The sequence below is a fragment of the Camellia sinensis genome, chromosome 15 (genome assembly GCF_055761805.1).
Source record: "Camellia sinensis isolate YWXY chromosome 15, ASM5576180v1, whole genome shotgun sequence".
Lineage (NCBI taxonomy): Eukaryota > Viridiplantae > Streptophyta > Magnoliopsida > Ericales > Theaceae > Camellia > Camellia sinensis.
The window spans coordinates 13,103,363-13,120,016 of NC_138975.1; the positions used below are offsets into that span (position 1 = coordinate 13,103,363).

Here is a 16,654-nt window from a genome sequence, read left to right on the forward strand (position 1 = left end):
AAGATGAAGACAGGGAAGCACGGCAAGGGTTGGGTTTCAACAGGGAAGCACGAGAATGGGCTCCAATAGAGGTAGAGAGAGAGAGAGAGAGAGAGAGTATTCAAAATTTGAAAACAGAAATAGAGGAGAGGAGTATGTGTGAGAGAGAGAGGGTGTGTGTTGAGAGAGTATGTGTTGAAAGAGATGAGAGTGAGATGTTTTTAGCCCTTAGATCAAATCAATCTAATGGTCAAAATTTGGACAAAGGGACAAAAGTCCCATCAAGATTCAAAAATCTGAGTTTCCTTATTATATAGATTGTTTGTCGGCATGTATGTATGTGACTTGGTTGTTGGGCGTGCAACAATGTGTCAGGTTTGTGGGAAAGTCGAAAGTGTGTGGGTTTAATATGTTTGGTCCCCACATTATGTCGTCAACTTGTAATTCTGTGTTGTTTTTTGTTAAATTGGGTGTCCGTCGTGTGTGTGACATGCTCACATAAGTTTGTAATATCTATTAGCACATATATTCATTTATGTAAAAAAATGTATGGGGTTGTTTGTAGTGATGGACGATGGTGTTGTGAACGTGTGATGACATCAACAATCTGTTAGAGGGAAGGGGTAGTGATGTTGAAAGTTATTGGTTTAGTTTTTGTTTGAATAGTTTTTTGTAGTTTTTGTTGTGTTACATCAGTTTTGTAGTATATATTATGTGGTGGAACAGACAATCTGTTGGGGGGAAGGGGTAGTGATGTTGAAAGTTATTGGTTTAGTTTTGGTTTGAATAGTTTTTTGTTGTGTTACAACACTAAGTGGGTGTTGTTTTGTGGAACAGATAATGTTGTGGCCATTGAGGAGCCCGTGGACTAGGTCGGCCGAGCATAAACGTTTAAAGGGTCCAAGTGTGGCATCGTCATCGAGGCTTGGTGTGAAGTTGCAGGGGCGTGTTTTGTTGAAACAGTCGCAAAGAGTTGATCAGAATATACGCTCGCCTCGGAAACCAACGCATCGTATTAATTTTCGTTCGAATATAGCAGGTGTAATTAAGGTTGTTTCCGAGCTAAGGTTGAGTGAAAGACACTTTTGGCATCTGAGGCGAATACCGTTTTGGCTAATGTTTGAAGCCATTATTATAAACAAACCGGACTTCAATGAATACAAAAAATGTGATGATCTGGTGGTTAAAATTCTGAGGACGTTTAGGCTGCGTGACGACGCATTCTATGTTGGCGGTTGTCCTGTTAAAGTTTGCAAAGCTGACATTAGGTTGGTTTTCGGGCTGCAATGTGGTGTCCAGCAGTTGGACCTGACGCCAGGCACACGGCCTGCATCTGATTTCATTCAGCGACGTTGTAATGGCGTAGGGCGGATAACAGCGGGTCTGATTGAAAGTTTACTTGATGATGCGGTGAAAGGTAATTCGAAGCGCGATGAGGAGAACACTGCTAAGCTGCTGTGTTTATATGTGTGCGTCAAATTATTTTTCTCAACGTCCGGGGAGACGATCAGTTGGGTGTTTGTTCGGTACATGGAGAACTTGGACATTGTCCAAAATTATGACTGGACGGTGGCAATTTTGAACATGCTGATGGGATCTGTCCATGAATTTTGGCAAACTCCAGAGAAAGTTACGGGTTGTGTTGTTGCGCTACTGGTATGTTGTTTACGTTAAATGATTTTTTTACTTTGCCGATGTTATGTGTGATGCACGTTGCCGATGTGTGAAGTTGTCTATTATTTGTTGAATATGTTGTTCGTATCACGGAGTAACTGATGTTGTCTTTGTGCATGCACAGTATTGGCTTTGTGAGCATACGAACATCGTGTGCACGACTAAACCCATAATGTTCCCCCGATTTTTGAAATGGAACATCAGCACACTATTGGCGAAAACACGCTGCTTGGATTTGGGGGCTGTGTCACAGTTTGAGGTGCGTCAGTACGAGTTTGATGTGTGTTATGTTTGTGGGTGTGTTCAACTTGAAATTTTTTTTTGGTTTTTTTTTTGTTGTATTGCGTAATTGAATTTTTTTTTTTTTTTTTTTTGTGACAGGTGGTTAGGGGCAAACTTGTGAGCCAACCGTACGAAAAGGTTATAATAGCTGGAGAAGAGTTTGATGGTGAGGAGGACGCTAATATTGATGAAGATCGAGAAGTGGGTGGAGAATACAATAGCAAAGGTAGTGATGATTTTTGTAGTGACAGTGGGGCTGGGAACGATGTGAACATGGGTGTTTGTGGCAATGAAGTTGTGGGTGGTGTCGGGGTGGCTACTAAAAGGAACGTCAGGGGCAGTGGTGATCGTAGACGATTTGAAGCGAATGGGGGGTATGGTTGCAAAAGGTAAACCCTGTGTTGCGGTGGATGCCGTAAGTTCAGCGGAGCGGGATGTTGGTGGTATTGTATGTGCAACACAGGTGGAACGAATTGGTGATGGCAAGAGGGAACTGGAGACAGCGTTAGCCGAGTTATACGCACTTCGGACGGAATGTAGAGTTAAAGATGGTACGATTGCGGAGTTGCAAGCAGAGGTAGACCAGCTGAGGAGGATAAAAGAAAAACAAGCTGTGGGTATAGTTGATGGTTTCACCTTAGTTTTCAAGGTGAATGAAGATAAGATGAAGAAGGTGGTGGAGGAAAATGTTGAGCTACGGAAAACGATAGGTGTTTTAGAGGAGCAGTTAGCTGAACAAGATGTACACAACGTGACACAAGCATTCCATAAGGTCGCTGATGATGACACTGATATGTGGGAAGACAACGGTATTGAAAGTAACGAAAGGGAGACATTGGATAGTGTTAGACAGCGGGGAAATAATGTGTTAAAAAAGGGTGAAAATTGAGGGGGATTCGATGAAATGACAGGTGGTGTGGTGGTTAAAGTTAGTGGGAATGGGTTCGATGTAGTTGAAGTTGCTGGGTGTGTGATGAGAACACAACCGGTGGAGGGCATGGAGAGCTCGTTTGTGAGGAACCTGAAGGGTAAGGTGAGGAAGGAGCTTATAAAGCCAGATTTTGAGTACGGTGGTGTGGGTAAAATGATGGTAGGGTGTGGTAAGGTGGTGGACAGTAAGGTGGTGGATGTCCTACGTACCAGTGTGAGAAGTGGTAACGCTGGACGGTCTATTGATGTGGATGCATGTGCAGTAAGGAGCAAGGAATGGTCTGGGTTTGATTTGAACAATCGGTTAGGGATGTGGAAGTTGATGACTTCAGTGAAGAAAAAGAAAATCAGAAACGCGTATGACAAAGATGGGGATAGGTATGTAATGTGCGTGTGATGGAAATGAAGTTGGGTGTGTGTGTACATTTGTTTGACATGCATTATGTGTTTTACTTGTAGCGCGGTGATGTAGGCTAGCAGTGGACATGATGTGTGTGTCTACTTTGTGGATATTAAGTCGCTTGTTCGGCCATCGTCATTGCGTGGCAATGTAAGTAACTGGTGTAAAGTTGTAATGTTATTGTTTGAATGTATATTTTGTTTAAAGTTTACCTTTTTGTGGCAGGTGATAGATGCGTACGCAGTCTTGTTGATGGAAGAACAAGATAGACTTGTTGTTGGAGTGGAGTTCCCGGACAAGTCATACGTTTTTAGTAGCATATGCCTTGTGAGTTTTTGAAGTTGTTTTTAAAGTTACATTGGAAAGCTTTGTGGTGCATGGTTGGAACGATTAAAATCTTATAATCTAACGGGTGAAATAATGATGCAGGATATGTTAAAAAGCGATAATAGTAATGCACGTGATAGATTCGTGCTGGACAACTTCGCGGCATGTAAAGATTGTCGGTACGTCCACTTCCCTATTTGTTTCCGAGCACACTGGACGTTGGTTGTTTATGACACTGAAACGGGTGTCTGGAAACATTACAACTCTATAAGGCCCTGGGTTGGACTGGAAGACAAGCACCTTAAGGAGGCAGTGTTTGTGGTGAGTTAAATGTATCATTATATGTGTGGGGTTGATGTGTTTTTATGTGTCTTCGTTGTGTGTGTTTGGTAATGGTAGGGTATTGTTTTACAGAGAGATACTATTATTGAAATCCAGCGAGGCGTAGTTGGCGTATTGGGCGATGACGACGCAATGCAGTTTGGTCAATTGGGTGTGAAGGCAGTTACTGACTGCCTGTAGCAAAAACACGACTCGTACGTGTATTGTCCAAATTAATTTGATAGTATATACATAAAATGTAATATGGTATATGGTTTGTTGGAGGAGTTAATAAGTTGTTTTTGTTTGTGTTGTCGCTCATTGCAGGGAGGACTGCGCAATCATTATGTGTGCTGTGATGCGGCAGTATGTACATCATATGGACGTGAACAGATCGTTACAGGGAGGTAATTGCGTCATTTTGCGCGCCAACATGGTTAAAGGTTTTGTGAACGACCATGGAAGGGGTCTGAAAGATAGTGCATGAAGTATGGAGCTGTTTGGTTTTTGTGATTGGGGTTGATTTGTCGGTTGGGTTTTCCTTTGGCAGTATGGTGGCGCTATGTTATATTCCACTTTTTTGTGGGTTTTTTTTTTTTGCACAGGGATGAACTTATTTTGTTAAGTTTGTTAACTTTTTTTGTGAATGTTTTGGTTGGTTTTAACGTTGGGTATTAAATTGTGAATAACAGTAATTACATATGGAGGTTATGTGATTATGTGTTATGTTACATTTGACCTTGTGTTTTGTTCATTTACTGTTTGGGAATTTTGTGTGTTAAACATGTTGTGTTTTGCTTAGTAACAACTTTTGAATTTTGTATGTTGGACATATTTGTTGGACAGAAGTGGAACAGGTATCACGTAGTTGTGTGATGGTGGATGAATAGTATTGCATTTAGCATGTAAGATAAAGATATTGTGACAATGTGACTTTGTGAAACTGTTAAGGGTTAATGGTATTACTGGCGTGTGTATGGACATTACGTTTGTTGTGGCAATTCATAGTAGTGGGTAGTGGTACAATTTGTGTGTTGTTATGTATTGTGTGTTCCTGCTGAAAGAAAATTTCATTAAGATAGGAATCAATTTAAGGGAATGGATAATTGAAAACGATGTGAAAGAGAAAGGTAAATGAGTATACCACTACATTATGAATGGGGCACTGTTATGGAACATTGTCCACAATGCGAAAAGTACTTTAAAATTAAATCCATACATGGGAAATATGTGTAACCCATGATTATTAACTGGGAAAAATAAAGTAATGCGGAAAGTACTTGGAAATTAAATGCATACATGGGGAATATGTGTAACCCATGATTATTAACTGGGAAAAGTAAAGTAATAAATGTCAAATAGTGTGTTTCCACATGATTGGGTTGATCTGCTATATTGGTTCTTTGCAGGTCTTTCGGTTATGGTGTCCAATGCGACCGCACCTGCTGCAACGTATTGGTTGGACTTCCTCACCGTGTGACGGTATCCTCTTCTTCTTGGGCCTGCCAGGTGGTCATTTGACAGCGGGTGGTAGTATGATCAAATTGTGTGTGTCGATGGGTGGTTGTTCCACTGTTGGAATTGGTGTAATCGTTGGGCTGTATGACAAGCGATATTCTGAGGCATAGAAGTAAGGCGCAATTAATGTGTACAAATCTTGTCCACTTTTTCGAGCAGCAACAATGGCATGTGAGCATGAGAACCCGTTAATCTGCCACTAGAAACACGAACATGTGCAGCTGTCAACATTGACCATGACGGACGGGTGTGAGTGTACCTCGTACACGGTGGGGCTTGATTGGCTTACAGTCCATGACCTCCCGTCATTGTATGACTTTTCTAGGAGTTTTTCTATTTTTGGGCATAACACACCATGCCATTTTTGTGACGTTTCCCGCCTGGTTGACATTTGTCGCATTATTTGTGCCCTTATACTGTCCACCAAACGGGTTATCGGGAGGTGACATGCCTCGGAAATCCAATTGTTGAAGGATTCGGCAGCATTGGAGGACATCTGGCCGTACTGGTTACCTCTGTATTGCAATGTGTTTCACAATATAACAGCGGCATTAGTGTAGATAATTTAATGTAACACGACACGGTCAATGTTTTGTACTGTTCATATACAAGTGGAACATGTAAAGGTACGGACCTGAAATAAGCATTTGCCCAATGTTGTGGGGGTAGATTTCTGAGGAAATCGATTGCAATTTTCTTATCGGAATTAGTGAACTTTTCTACCATCTCTTCAAATGCAGTAACAGTCGGTGCGTAAGCGTAGTTGTTAAACTTGGTGATCAACCCGATCCGATGGAAATTGTTCATATATTTCAGTTTGTCTTTAAGGTTCCTCTAAAGGTGTTGCATGCAAAATGCGTCGTGAGCATTTGGGAAGATAATGGGCATTGCCTCCATGAGGCCAACATGCGGATCTGATATGAATGTAAACGTTCTGTCATCACCGAGCGCATTACGAAGATGTTGCAAAAACCATGATCAGTTTGTTGCGTTTTCTGCCCCGACAATCGCAAATGCGACTAGAAACAATCCTGCGTGTGAGTATGGTGGTTAGTTGGGTGTGAAGGTATAGGTAGTTGTGTGGAAATATTGACAGGCATGGTTGTGTGACGTATGTGCGTTATATTTGTGTAAATGTTCAATGTACCTCGGTTTCCGTCCTTAGATGTAGCAGCAAGTAAATTCCTTTTGAACCTCCCCTTCAAGAAAGTGCCATCTAGAAAAAGTAATGGTTAGCAATGTTTGAACCCGTCAATGCATGCTTTGAATGATATGAAAAAATGTTCAAACCGGTTGTCATGCTCATGACAATCAATATTGATATAAGTACTCGGGTTGTATTCCGTTACGGCCCCACTGTACCACCGTAGCTAATCAAAAGATGCATTTTGTGCCCCAAATAACTCGCCTCTGGCTTTTTCGACACCTAACCAAGCTACGCGGTAACTTATATCAAGGCCGTAATTTTTTTTCAAATCAAATGCAACATCAGTAGGCCTAGTCAAAGGCTTGTCGCGGATACGATGTGCGAAGATGTCGAAGACCAAGTCTGATCCCAAACGGCAGTTGTTGACTGTATGAACAGCGACGCCACAAATGTGTTCATTGTTCCATTTGCGAAGGTAGAAAAAACCATTAGCGTCCAAAACTCGCACGTGTACCAACCATGTGCAACCTTTCGACTCTCGCAATGAACACACAGCGGTAATTCTAACTGTATCATATTTGAGGTACTTGAATTCAAAACCGCATTCCACCGCATATTTGCAAAGTACTGTTCGAAACTCAGTCGCACCACCTTCGAAACTTTGCCCCACATGAGTTAGTCCGTTAACCCATGATGTTGATAAGAATGTATGCTGATCATGTGGACAGTAGTTTGGCAACAAATCAATATCAGGCTCATTGCTAATCTGGTGAACAGATCGTTTGGTTGCACGCGTACCGAGGCTTGGTATGGTGTCCACAAAATCATCGTCTGCTGTTACACAGACATCATCGTGTGACTCGACCATAACCTCGATTAGTTGCAAACGAAAAGAGGATGCAAGGTGAACCATATTTTGCATATCTATGTCATTTTGTAATGAGATTTTTTTGTAACCTGGAACATTGAAGAACAATCGAACATTAACCGACGTAAGACCATCAAAATTATCACACAAAAAATTAATCAAATCGACAAATGCGTAAGGGGATTTCAGATTGTATGCGACATTCGTGGACCGGAAACAGCACAACAACATAATCACGTCGTCCATCCCTGCATTAAAAAATAGTTACAGACGGTTTACAAGGTATGGAGTGAAAGGAAAATACAGAAAAAGACCTTGTTTGTGTCACACACAGTGGTCGAATGCACATGCTTAAAACTCATTAGTAATGAAGGTCAAAACAGACGACGATGCAAACTTATGTAACAACCATCATACAAAACGAAAAATCAAACGGAGTACCTGCAGTTGTGTATCTTCACGGCGTTGTAATGCTGATATCGGTGTAACCCTGAATGTGCTCCCTCTATGATATGACTGTGGTGACCAAATATTGGACAATACAATGTGTTACACAGTGAAGGGGATGGTAATACGGTATGAACGTGATCCCTAATTCTGTGCCAGAAGATTGGTATTAGGAAATGGACTTAATTCCTAATTCTGTGTGACCCAGATAAGGAAAGGGTACAAACGACCAAAATTTGAAAATATAAATCAAAACAGGACCCATAGGTAATAGTATTATAACAAATGGGATCTCTCAGTATATTTGTCAATCGGTAGGACTAAATGGGATGTATGATGGTGATATGGAATTTTTGGATAATTTTCCCTTTTTTTTAACCTTTCGATCCATAGAGATGAATCTAAAATATAATTTTTTTAAAAAATCCCCAAAAATTGAAAGAGTCAAAATAAGCCCAAAAAATTCACTTTTTTTTCCCACTTTTTTTTGTCTTTTTTAAACTTAAAAAAATAAAAAAATAAAAAATCAGTTCATCTCGTCAAGTGAAATCTAGAAGCCTAAAACATTTATGAATTTTTTTTTTTAAAAAAAGTGCAATAAAGACAAGAATAGCAAACAAAGTAGTCACTAAAAAAGTAAACACCCAAACTTCCACCCTCCTAATTTTTTGGTTCCTTTCTAAGCCTGTGCAGAAAAACAAATATCTGTTGATATTTCATCATGAATACCATTTCATTTAAGTCTTTTAAAATAATATGCAAAAGAACAAAAATACATTTTTGTACCTATTCCTAATTCATAACATTCACAAATTCATTGAAGCTGCTGGTCAGCTTTCTCCATCAATGCTGCAAAACACTCTTTCCAGCTCGAAACCTTCTCTTCACCGTTGGCCACCTGCAAGCAACCATGCAGAAACACAAATCTTCCAATGATTATACTTCCAAACAAATAAAAGGGAAAAAAAAGAAAGAAAAAAAAGAATAAAAACATCGATAACAGGCGACGTGACACGGTCTAAATCTTAGAAGACATTTTGAATGTGCGAGGGAAAATAAAATTTTCATTATGCCCTTTTGAATTGGTAATGTTTCAAGTGGTGCAATCTAAATCATACATTTGCATCTTCAAATGTTTTGAAATGTCGATGAAAACAAAATTGAATGCTCAAATGTTTTCAAATGTTGATGAAAACAAGATAGAATGCTTACACATTCATTGGGACATCCAAACACGACACAAACTGAAAAAAAATCTTGGCCATGTTTGGTTCTCCTTTAGAATCACAATTCCAATTAAAAATTTTCAAAACTCATAATCTAACACACAACTCAAAACTACTCAAATCTTAATTCAAAAATTATTTTCAAAACTCATAACTAAACACACAACTCAAAACTTAGATCAAAATTCTTTTCAAAATTCAAAATCAAACTCTTTTCAAAACTTTATTTTTAAAAAAAATTAATTAATTTTTTTTTTAATTTTGTTTTTTAAAATTATTTTAGAATCATGATTTGAGTATGAAGTCATATTTTGAATTATGAGTTTTGAAAAGAGAAAATTTGTTTGGTTGAGTTTTGAAAAGAGTTTTGAATTGTATTTTGAAATTTTTTAGATTTATTTTTTAAAAAATATTTAAAAATTTTCTTAATTTTATTTTTTTAGGGTAAATATTTTATATTTTAAATGTTTATTTATTTATTTTAATGTGCACTTTTTCACACATTTATATGCTGTATTTTTTAAATATTTTAAATATGTTTTTTAAATATTAAAAAAATTAAAAAAATTATTATTTTATTTTAAATATATAATTTTTATTTTAAATATTTTATTTTATTTTATAAATATATTTTTAAATATTTTAATTTTTTTGTTATGTGTTTAGTTACAATTTAAGTGTAGAGTTTTGAAAGTGATGTAGAGTTTCGAATTATGTGTTTGGTTATGAGTTTTAAAAATAATTTTTGAATTGAGTTTTGAGTTATGTGTTTAATTACGATTTGAGTTCAGAGTTGTGTTTTGAGTTTAAAATATTAAAATTTTAAAAATTAAAAAATTTACAAAATAAAATATTTAAAATAAAAAATTTAAATAAAAATTTATATTTAAAATAAAAAAATAAAATTTTCTTAAACATTTTTTAATATTGTAAAAAATAAATCCAAAAAATTCAAAATACAACTCAAAATTCTTTTCAAAACCCAGAACTCTTTTCAAAATTCAAAATCTATTTTCAAAACACTTTTCAAAGCTCATAACCAAACAAATTTTATCTTTTCAAAACTCAACTCACAATACCACACTTAAATCACAACTCTACATTCAAATTATAATTCCAAAACTAAACCAAATGGAGCCCTTGATTTTTTGTGTGCTAGTAAAAATTTTCTTCATGTAAATTAAAATTACAAGAGTTTCCAAGAAACCTTTAGAGGAATTCATTTTAACCAACCTCAAATATTAGTCCTCTTTGCGGGACTGCATCAAGTGCTTCCACGCATATGAAGGCAGCATCCTCCTTGCTAAGACTTCCCCTTTCTGTGCTACCCTGCCATGAAGAATTTGAAACCGCATTCCGATTGTTATGTCTACAAAGACACAAAACAACTCATTGTGCCCCTCAAAACTACAAAGTCAGTTAAGTCAGCAAAAGTTATTATTAGTAAGCAAGAACAAGAGCATGCTCAAGGAATGCATGTGTGATCTCTTGGAAATATAATATATCTTACTTTTATTCATGCATTTCAAAAAATGTCTGTTTATTTTAGCATTTTATACAATATTGGTTTTTTATGCGTAAGCATTTTAATTTTGAGAAACTAGATAAGTTCTTATTTTAAATGCAATTTGGTGATGATTCCATTTAACTGTAGTAGGAACAAAAGCAAATGGTTCATTACCATGTGGCTTCCTAACACCTTATAAAAAATAAATAAGCATCTTTTCGCAATCAATGGACTCTGAATAGCTGCAAAACACATTACCATAACCCGTTCAGAAAGTCAACTACGAATTGATTGTCATGGTTCTCAGGTAAATATTCTTTTAATATTTTGAATGTCAAGACCAGCCTGTTGTTCATGCAGTGTAATATTCATTTCTAATATTCATTTCTAAACAGATTTACATCTAACTGCATCACAGGAACAATGTAAGGTTAATTTACCAAACAAAACCCGGGCAAAAATTTTCAAGTATGTGTTAGTAATTGGAAAAGAAAGGCATGCAGAAGCAATTTCCCTTCCACTTCTTTTTGTTCTAATTTACCTAAGGCAGTGATTGGATCTTGGAGTTGATGATGGATTTATGGAGGGAAAATAAAAGAGAAAGGATTTGTAGAAAAAATGTAGCCTCTATTTCATTCACAAATCCCTTCCCTCTTTCTTTCCCTCTACAAATCCCTTATTAAATTCAAGAGACAAACACATCGTAAACAATACAACAAGGGCATCCCCAATTTGCCCTATTGCAAACTAGTAAGTATATTTTCTATGCTACAAGTGCACACACACTAACAAGTGCAGAAAATCATGGGTAAGAGTGGAGAGAGTTGTGTGTAGTGGATATCAGTTACTAGTTTAGTGATTTTACTTTTTGATTTTGTGGTAACTGCTAGGCAAGACAATAATTTGCGAAAGTGTTCATACCAAGTGAGTTGTGCGCTTTATATAATAGTATAGATATAGATAAGAATATTGTTAATATTGATTAAGCACATGGTAACCAAGAATCAAAGGCTTGTACATCAGTCCATTGAATAAGGAAAATATGTACGAATGAATAGTACCTCCTTAAAACTGAAACCTTGCTTCTCCCCACGAGTATCTTGCAATGACCCTGCTCTGACGATGGTGTAAGGAATTCCCAAAGCCATTACAATTGATTCATCTTGCTCTGCCAGTTTTCTTGCTTTGCTATTCATAAGAGCTTGAATCCCACCAGCACCTCTATAAACAGACAACTGCAATCTTATTAGACCAACATATCAAACATACAGTACTTAGATAAATGTGCTCAAACATGTATAAGAGAGGGAGAAAGTACCTGGGATAATAGAATAACATGCTGTACTCCTTTCAGGCTCTCGACTTGTGATAAGAAACCTTCCTACAGAAAAGCATGTTTTAATGCTACGTGACCGACATTCATCAATAGAAGTGCTGGGAGAGAAATAGAGAATTTGTTTGGTTTAGTTTTAGTTTTAGTTTTCTCTGTTTCTGTTTTCATGTTTTGAAAACAAAATTAATCAGAACATTAAAAAATTAAAAAAACGTTCATTGTTCTCATTTTATTATGAAAACACTTTTTGAAAATTTAAAACAACTTTTTGAAATTTCCAAAAAATTGAGTTGTTTTAAGAAAATCAATGTGCCGATGAGGGCTTGAGGGAGGGAGGGAGAGAGAGGTGGCAGAGGATTGCACGATGATGGTTGTGGCAGTGAGGGGCTGCACAATGGTTGTACAGGGAGGGGATAGAAGGGGTTGAAGGAGAAAAAGGAGAGAAGCAATAGCACTAGAGTAGGGGTGGAGGTGGCAACTAGATACGTGGCAAGGGTGGTTGGATAGGTGATGTAAGTTAAGAGATGGGAGAAAAGAGAGAGGGAGGGAGTTGGAGGTGGATGGTAGAGACTGGGGTAGGTAGCATGCAAGATGAAGGGAAGAAGAGACAGGGAGAAAATGGAAAAACCATTAATGTCATTAATGGCATAAACATTTCAACCTCACTTGGGGAGGTCAATGTAATTAACCCTAAATTTAACAAGGCTAAATCCCATCAACAGAAGGGGTAAGTGGGATAATAATAATGTATTGCAATTGACTGCTATTAGCAAGGTGAAAAAGTATATACACAATAAAAGATGGAGCCTGAGGTTTGCATACATTTGGGCATATTATTGCACGAACACCTCTTAGAGCCTTCTTCTGGAATGACCTGTCATTTGTATCTCCAGCCATTGGCTTTCAATACAACAGAAAAACCAATACTCAAACAAGTCATCAATGCACACCAATATATTTATATATATATATATATATGAAAGACATAATGCAAAACAACTAACAAAAATGGTAAACCGTGTCAAATTAATTTCAAGAATGTCAACCTACCCACCTCAACATAAGTCCCAAAGGCTTCAACAGCAGCCCGCTTATTCTTCACCAATGCTTTAACCCGAGTTCGTTTGACAATTAACGATAATATTATCATCTGCACAAGTTAGAGATGGCCAAACTCAAATTCGTATACAATAAAGTAGCACAGTAAATGAGCTATTTAAGCAATACAACAATACACCACTCAACTGAAAATTGCAAGAATAACATGATACGTAGTCTTTTTATTTGCATTTTATTTCTTCAATAGTACTGGATTGGAAAGGATTCAAAACAATTTCTCCAATCATGACATGCATCTAGAACAAAACTAACATCATTTAAATCACAAATGCAGATTTTTTTTCTTTGTCCTGTTGTTGGCCACAAAATACTTTTTTAACATGAAAGCTGGAATCTGTGGCTTAACACACCTGGCCAATCTCATTATCTCCATCGGTTACTAAAACTGCATCCCTAATTTCATCTTCTTCTGTGTCTCAAAAGCAAAGAAAAACATTCAACGAAGGACTCAAACCCAAATGTTAGATATACAGTTGAAATTTATAAATTGCTATACCAGACTACCTGGAGATTCATCATCTTCTTCCAACATGGATCCATCTTTCGGGAGGAGATCAGGTGCCCCATACCATTTCCTTAACTTTGGCCCCCCTACAATGAAACCATTCATAAACCAACAAATTGAGAGTGTCACTTGTTTAGTCAATCAGTTTATGTCTATGATGGTTCAATATATATATCCTTTACTGCCCCATTAAATTTCAAAGAACAAGGAGGAATGGGAAAATATTTTAGGCTAGAGAGACTAGTGTGATATTTTGCATCATGTCTTGGATTTTCAGTATTCTATGAGGTTTTCACTGCAAGGCATCTGGAAAAAAAATAAGAAGGCACAATATAGAAGAGTGCCAACGGCTTGACTTTGTGGTTAGGCCATGCAAAAATTGACTGACACGGTGGAATACCTATCTAAAGAGAGTCTGGTTCGGTGATACAAAACGAAAACATACTAGATGTCCAGCCAAACTAGTTCCAAAAGTCACCGAGTCCATAACAAATTATCTAAATTCTTATTACAGAGGCCTGCTTATATTTTTATTTGTCAAACACTTTCCACCAAGTCATAATACTCACTACGCAACTGGAACTTTGGAAGCAGAGGGTAGAACACAAGAGTGATTGAATCATCCCAATTACGAATACAAATTGAATTCTTATGAATTTTTTTGCATATATAGCACTGCTATCTTTATTTATACAGCCATACCCTTTGTCACTCACATGTGACAATCCTTGGTGTGTTTGCCCAACATAACTCATACTCTTTCTAGGCATTCTCTTGTTGTAACACCTATATCATGAGCCACTCCTTAACTGATGCACACATTGTTTTTCTTGCGATACCTCAGGTGAATGCATTTATTTCTGCTTTCTTTGTACCATCACTTATCCATCTCAACATCAGCCTCTTAAATAGTGTTCATTTCATAATAACTAATACCCAATATGCCATAACCAAAGACCACTGAGATTGTAACTAGGGGCATATAGAATTTCCCTTAAAACTAATGCTACGTTTGGTTCACTTATATTAAAGTAAAATATGACAGAATGCTCATTCCTTGTCCTTGCTATAGAGTGATCATAATTCTATTTGCAATAACATTTTTCAACACTTACCAATCAGTCCTATTAAAACTATGTTTGGTTTTGGTTTTTTTGACTAAAAAAGAACAAAAGACAAAATTGGCTACATAAGCCAATAAGAGCATTGTACTTTTTCTCCCATAAAAGTCAAAAAAAACCAAAAAAAAAACCAAACGAGGCTAAAAAACCAGGCTATTTTAGCTCTTTCCAAACGAAGACTAACTAGAGATCCTGGTTAATAAATTTATTCATAAAAACACTTCATAAATTTATCAATAGGCCTACTGAGTAATAAGTTTCAAAAATAGGACCTTACCCTTAAATTTTCACTATTTTTCTTAGTGAACCAATAATAGACAAACCAAACACTACCTAAAGGCAAAAAAAACATGCCCCGGCGAACACTTTAGCATTTGCCTAGAACTAATAATAGTGCATAAAGAAGATCCTTTTGTCAGATGTCCAAGTAAACCACAACAACATCTAAGGAATCAAATACAAGCAATAACTAATTAAAGAGCACAAATGAAGGAAAAAAGGGGAAACCTTCAATGTAATCAAGAATTTGGTCCACGAATCTGGGTTTGTCCTTGGATGAGAAGGATGCCATAGAACGCTTTCCCGCATTGAAGTTGAAAGACCCATTACTGGTTCCGCGTGAGCTTCGAGATGAAAGGAAGTGAGAAATGTAGAGAGAGAATGTTGAAGAGAGAGAACCAGAAGCCATGGACACTCACTCACTCTTCTTCTTCTTCTTCTTCTTCTTCTTCACAACTTTGCACTTCTTGTTTTTTTTTTTTTTTTTTCTTTCTTTCTTTCTTTCTTTCGTCATCCAACCGTTTCTTCCTAAACCGTGGAGGGATAACGCTGAGATGGACCATTTTTCCTCCAAAATTATCGACCTTTTCATTTCTTTTGCTTTTTTTGGGGGGTTAATCATGTTTTTGCAATTAGGATTTGATGAAGAAAATAAAATGGGGAAAAAAAAAATAATTCAGGAATTTTTTTTTTCTTGCTTTTTTCTTTGCTTTTTTTTTGTCTTTGTGAATTTTTTCTTTTTTAACTTTTAAAAAAGTTTTTTAAATTCAACTCGACGACTTGAAAAATTATAATTTTAAAAAAAAAATCAAGAAAATATAAAAATAAGTAATCTTTTTAGCTTATTTTCATGTTTAATGATTTTCTTCTAGAAGTTTTCAAAAAATATATAATTTTTAGATTCGTCTCGACAAAAAAGATCGAAAAAATAAATTTTTTTATATAATTTTGAAAAAAAAAATACTAAAGACAAAAAATAAAAATAAAAATAGATGATTTTTTTTTTTTTTGAAAATTAGTTAAACATCTCTATCCAACTTCGTGTAGTATGAGAGGTCTAAGATAATTTTTTTTATTAGCTAAGGTCTCTTTCGAAATATTTCTCTGTGAAAATTAAAATTTCTTTGTTTTTGAGTCAAAATTTCTCTGAATTTGGTGAAATTTTTCTAAGTTGAATTTTCATTATGAAAATATTGAGGAATCTTAACTATTATGAAAATAGTATATGCCTTTTATCTTATAAAATCTTAATATTAAGGATCTTAAAAAAAATCTTTTTTTTTTATTGCCAAAATGGGCAAAAATAAGTTGGTTGGGTAAAAAAGTAATACTGTAAAAATGAAATTGAATAGAAATTTATCAAATAACAAAAATGTTACTGAAGCATAAAAATATACTCAAGATTTTATCTCAAAAGAATGAAGGGTGTAAATTTAAAGTTAATAGTATGGATGTCATATCCACAATAATTGTGGAGTGTTTATTATTATTTTTTGAATAATTTTGTAAGTTTATAGTATTATTGTTCAAATAAAAATTGTTGCCCCAAAAATATATATATTTATTTAGTTTTTATTAGTACATTGAAATTAATGAATATTCATTAAACCATAATTGACATTTCTAAAAAATAATAGGTGTAATCAAATGATTATTTATTGACTTGACTGA

The 16,654-nt window shown here is 36.0% G+C and overlaps 2 protein-coding genes across 7 annotated transcripts; both read right to left on the reverse strand.

The window, feature by feature from the left end:
- Nucleotides 1-5,193: 5,193 nt before the first annotated feature.
- Nucleotides 5,194-15,431, reverse strand: LOC114296630 (NAD(P)-binding Rossmann-fold superfamily protein). 6 transcript variants are annotated; one of them, XR_014357406.1, is made up of 13 exons: nucleotides 15,212-15,431; nucleotides 13,583-13,669; nucleotides 13,429-13,487; nucleotides 13,014-13,109; nucleotides 12,782-12,859; nucleotides 11,945-12,007; nucleotides 11,688-11,861; nucleotides 10,353-10,448; nucleotides 8,680-8,791; nucleotides 7,888-8,043; nucleotides 6,579-7,694; nucleotides 6,066-6,462; nucleotides 5,194-5,946 (listed from the first exon to the last, which is right to left on the reverse strand). XR_014357406.1 is itself a non-coding variant. In XM_082910386.1 (9 exons), the coding sequence occupies exons 1-9, from the start codon at nucleotides 15,390-15,392 to the stop codon at nucleotides 8,708-8,710; spliced, it is 918 nt and encodes a 305-aa protein (XP_082766512.1). In that variant the 5' UTR covers nucleotides 15,393-15,431; the 3' UTR covers nucleotides 8,582-8,707. The 6 variants fall into 6 exon arrangements, 3 of the variants coding, with proteins under 3 accessions (XP_082766512.1, XP_028096737.2, XP_028096735.2); XR_014357407.1 differs by lacking the exons at nucleotides 5,194-5,946; nucleotides 6,066-6,462 and having other exon boundaries at nucleotides 7,888-7,962; XR_014357408.1 differs by lacking the exons at nucleotides 5,194-5,946; nucleotides 6,066-6,462; nucleotides 6,579-7,694; nucleotides 7,888-8,043 and having other exon boundaries at nucleotides 8,582-8,791; nucleotides 10,353-10,488.
- Nucleotides 6,802-7,692, reverse strand: LOC114296617 (uncharacterized). Its single transcript, XM_082908025.1, has one exon. The coding sequence runs from the start codon at nucleotides 7,690-7,692 to the stop codon at nucleotides 6,802-6,804; it is 891 nt and encodes a 296-aa protein (XP_082764151.1).
- Nucleotides 15,432-16,654: the final 1,223 nt, after the last annotated feature.

Excerpts from the sequence above, each read along its gene's own strand:
- LOC114296630 (XM_082910386.1), bottom strand. The coding sequence starts at position 15,392 with ATGGCTTCTGGTTCTCTCTCTTCAACATTCTCTCTCTACATTTCTCAC. Across the intron at positions 12,008-12,781 it reads GTGCAATAATATGCCCAAAT|GAAGGTTTCTTATCACAAGT; the intron begins GTATGCAAACCT and ends GCTTTTCTGTAG. Across the intron at positions 11,862-11,944 it reads ATGTTATTCTATTATCCCAG|TTGTCTGTTTATAGAGGTGC; the intron begins GTACTTTCTCCC and ends ATAAGATTGCAG.
- LOC114296617 (XM_082908025.1), bottom strand. The coding sequence starts at position 7,692 with ATGGACGACGTGATTATGTTGTTGTGCTGTTTCCGGTCCACGAATGTC.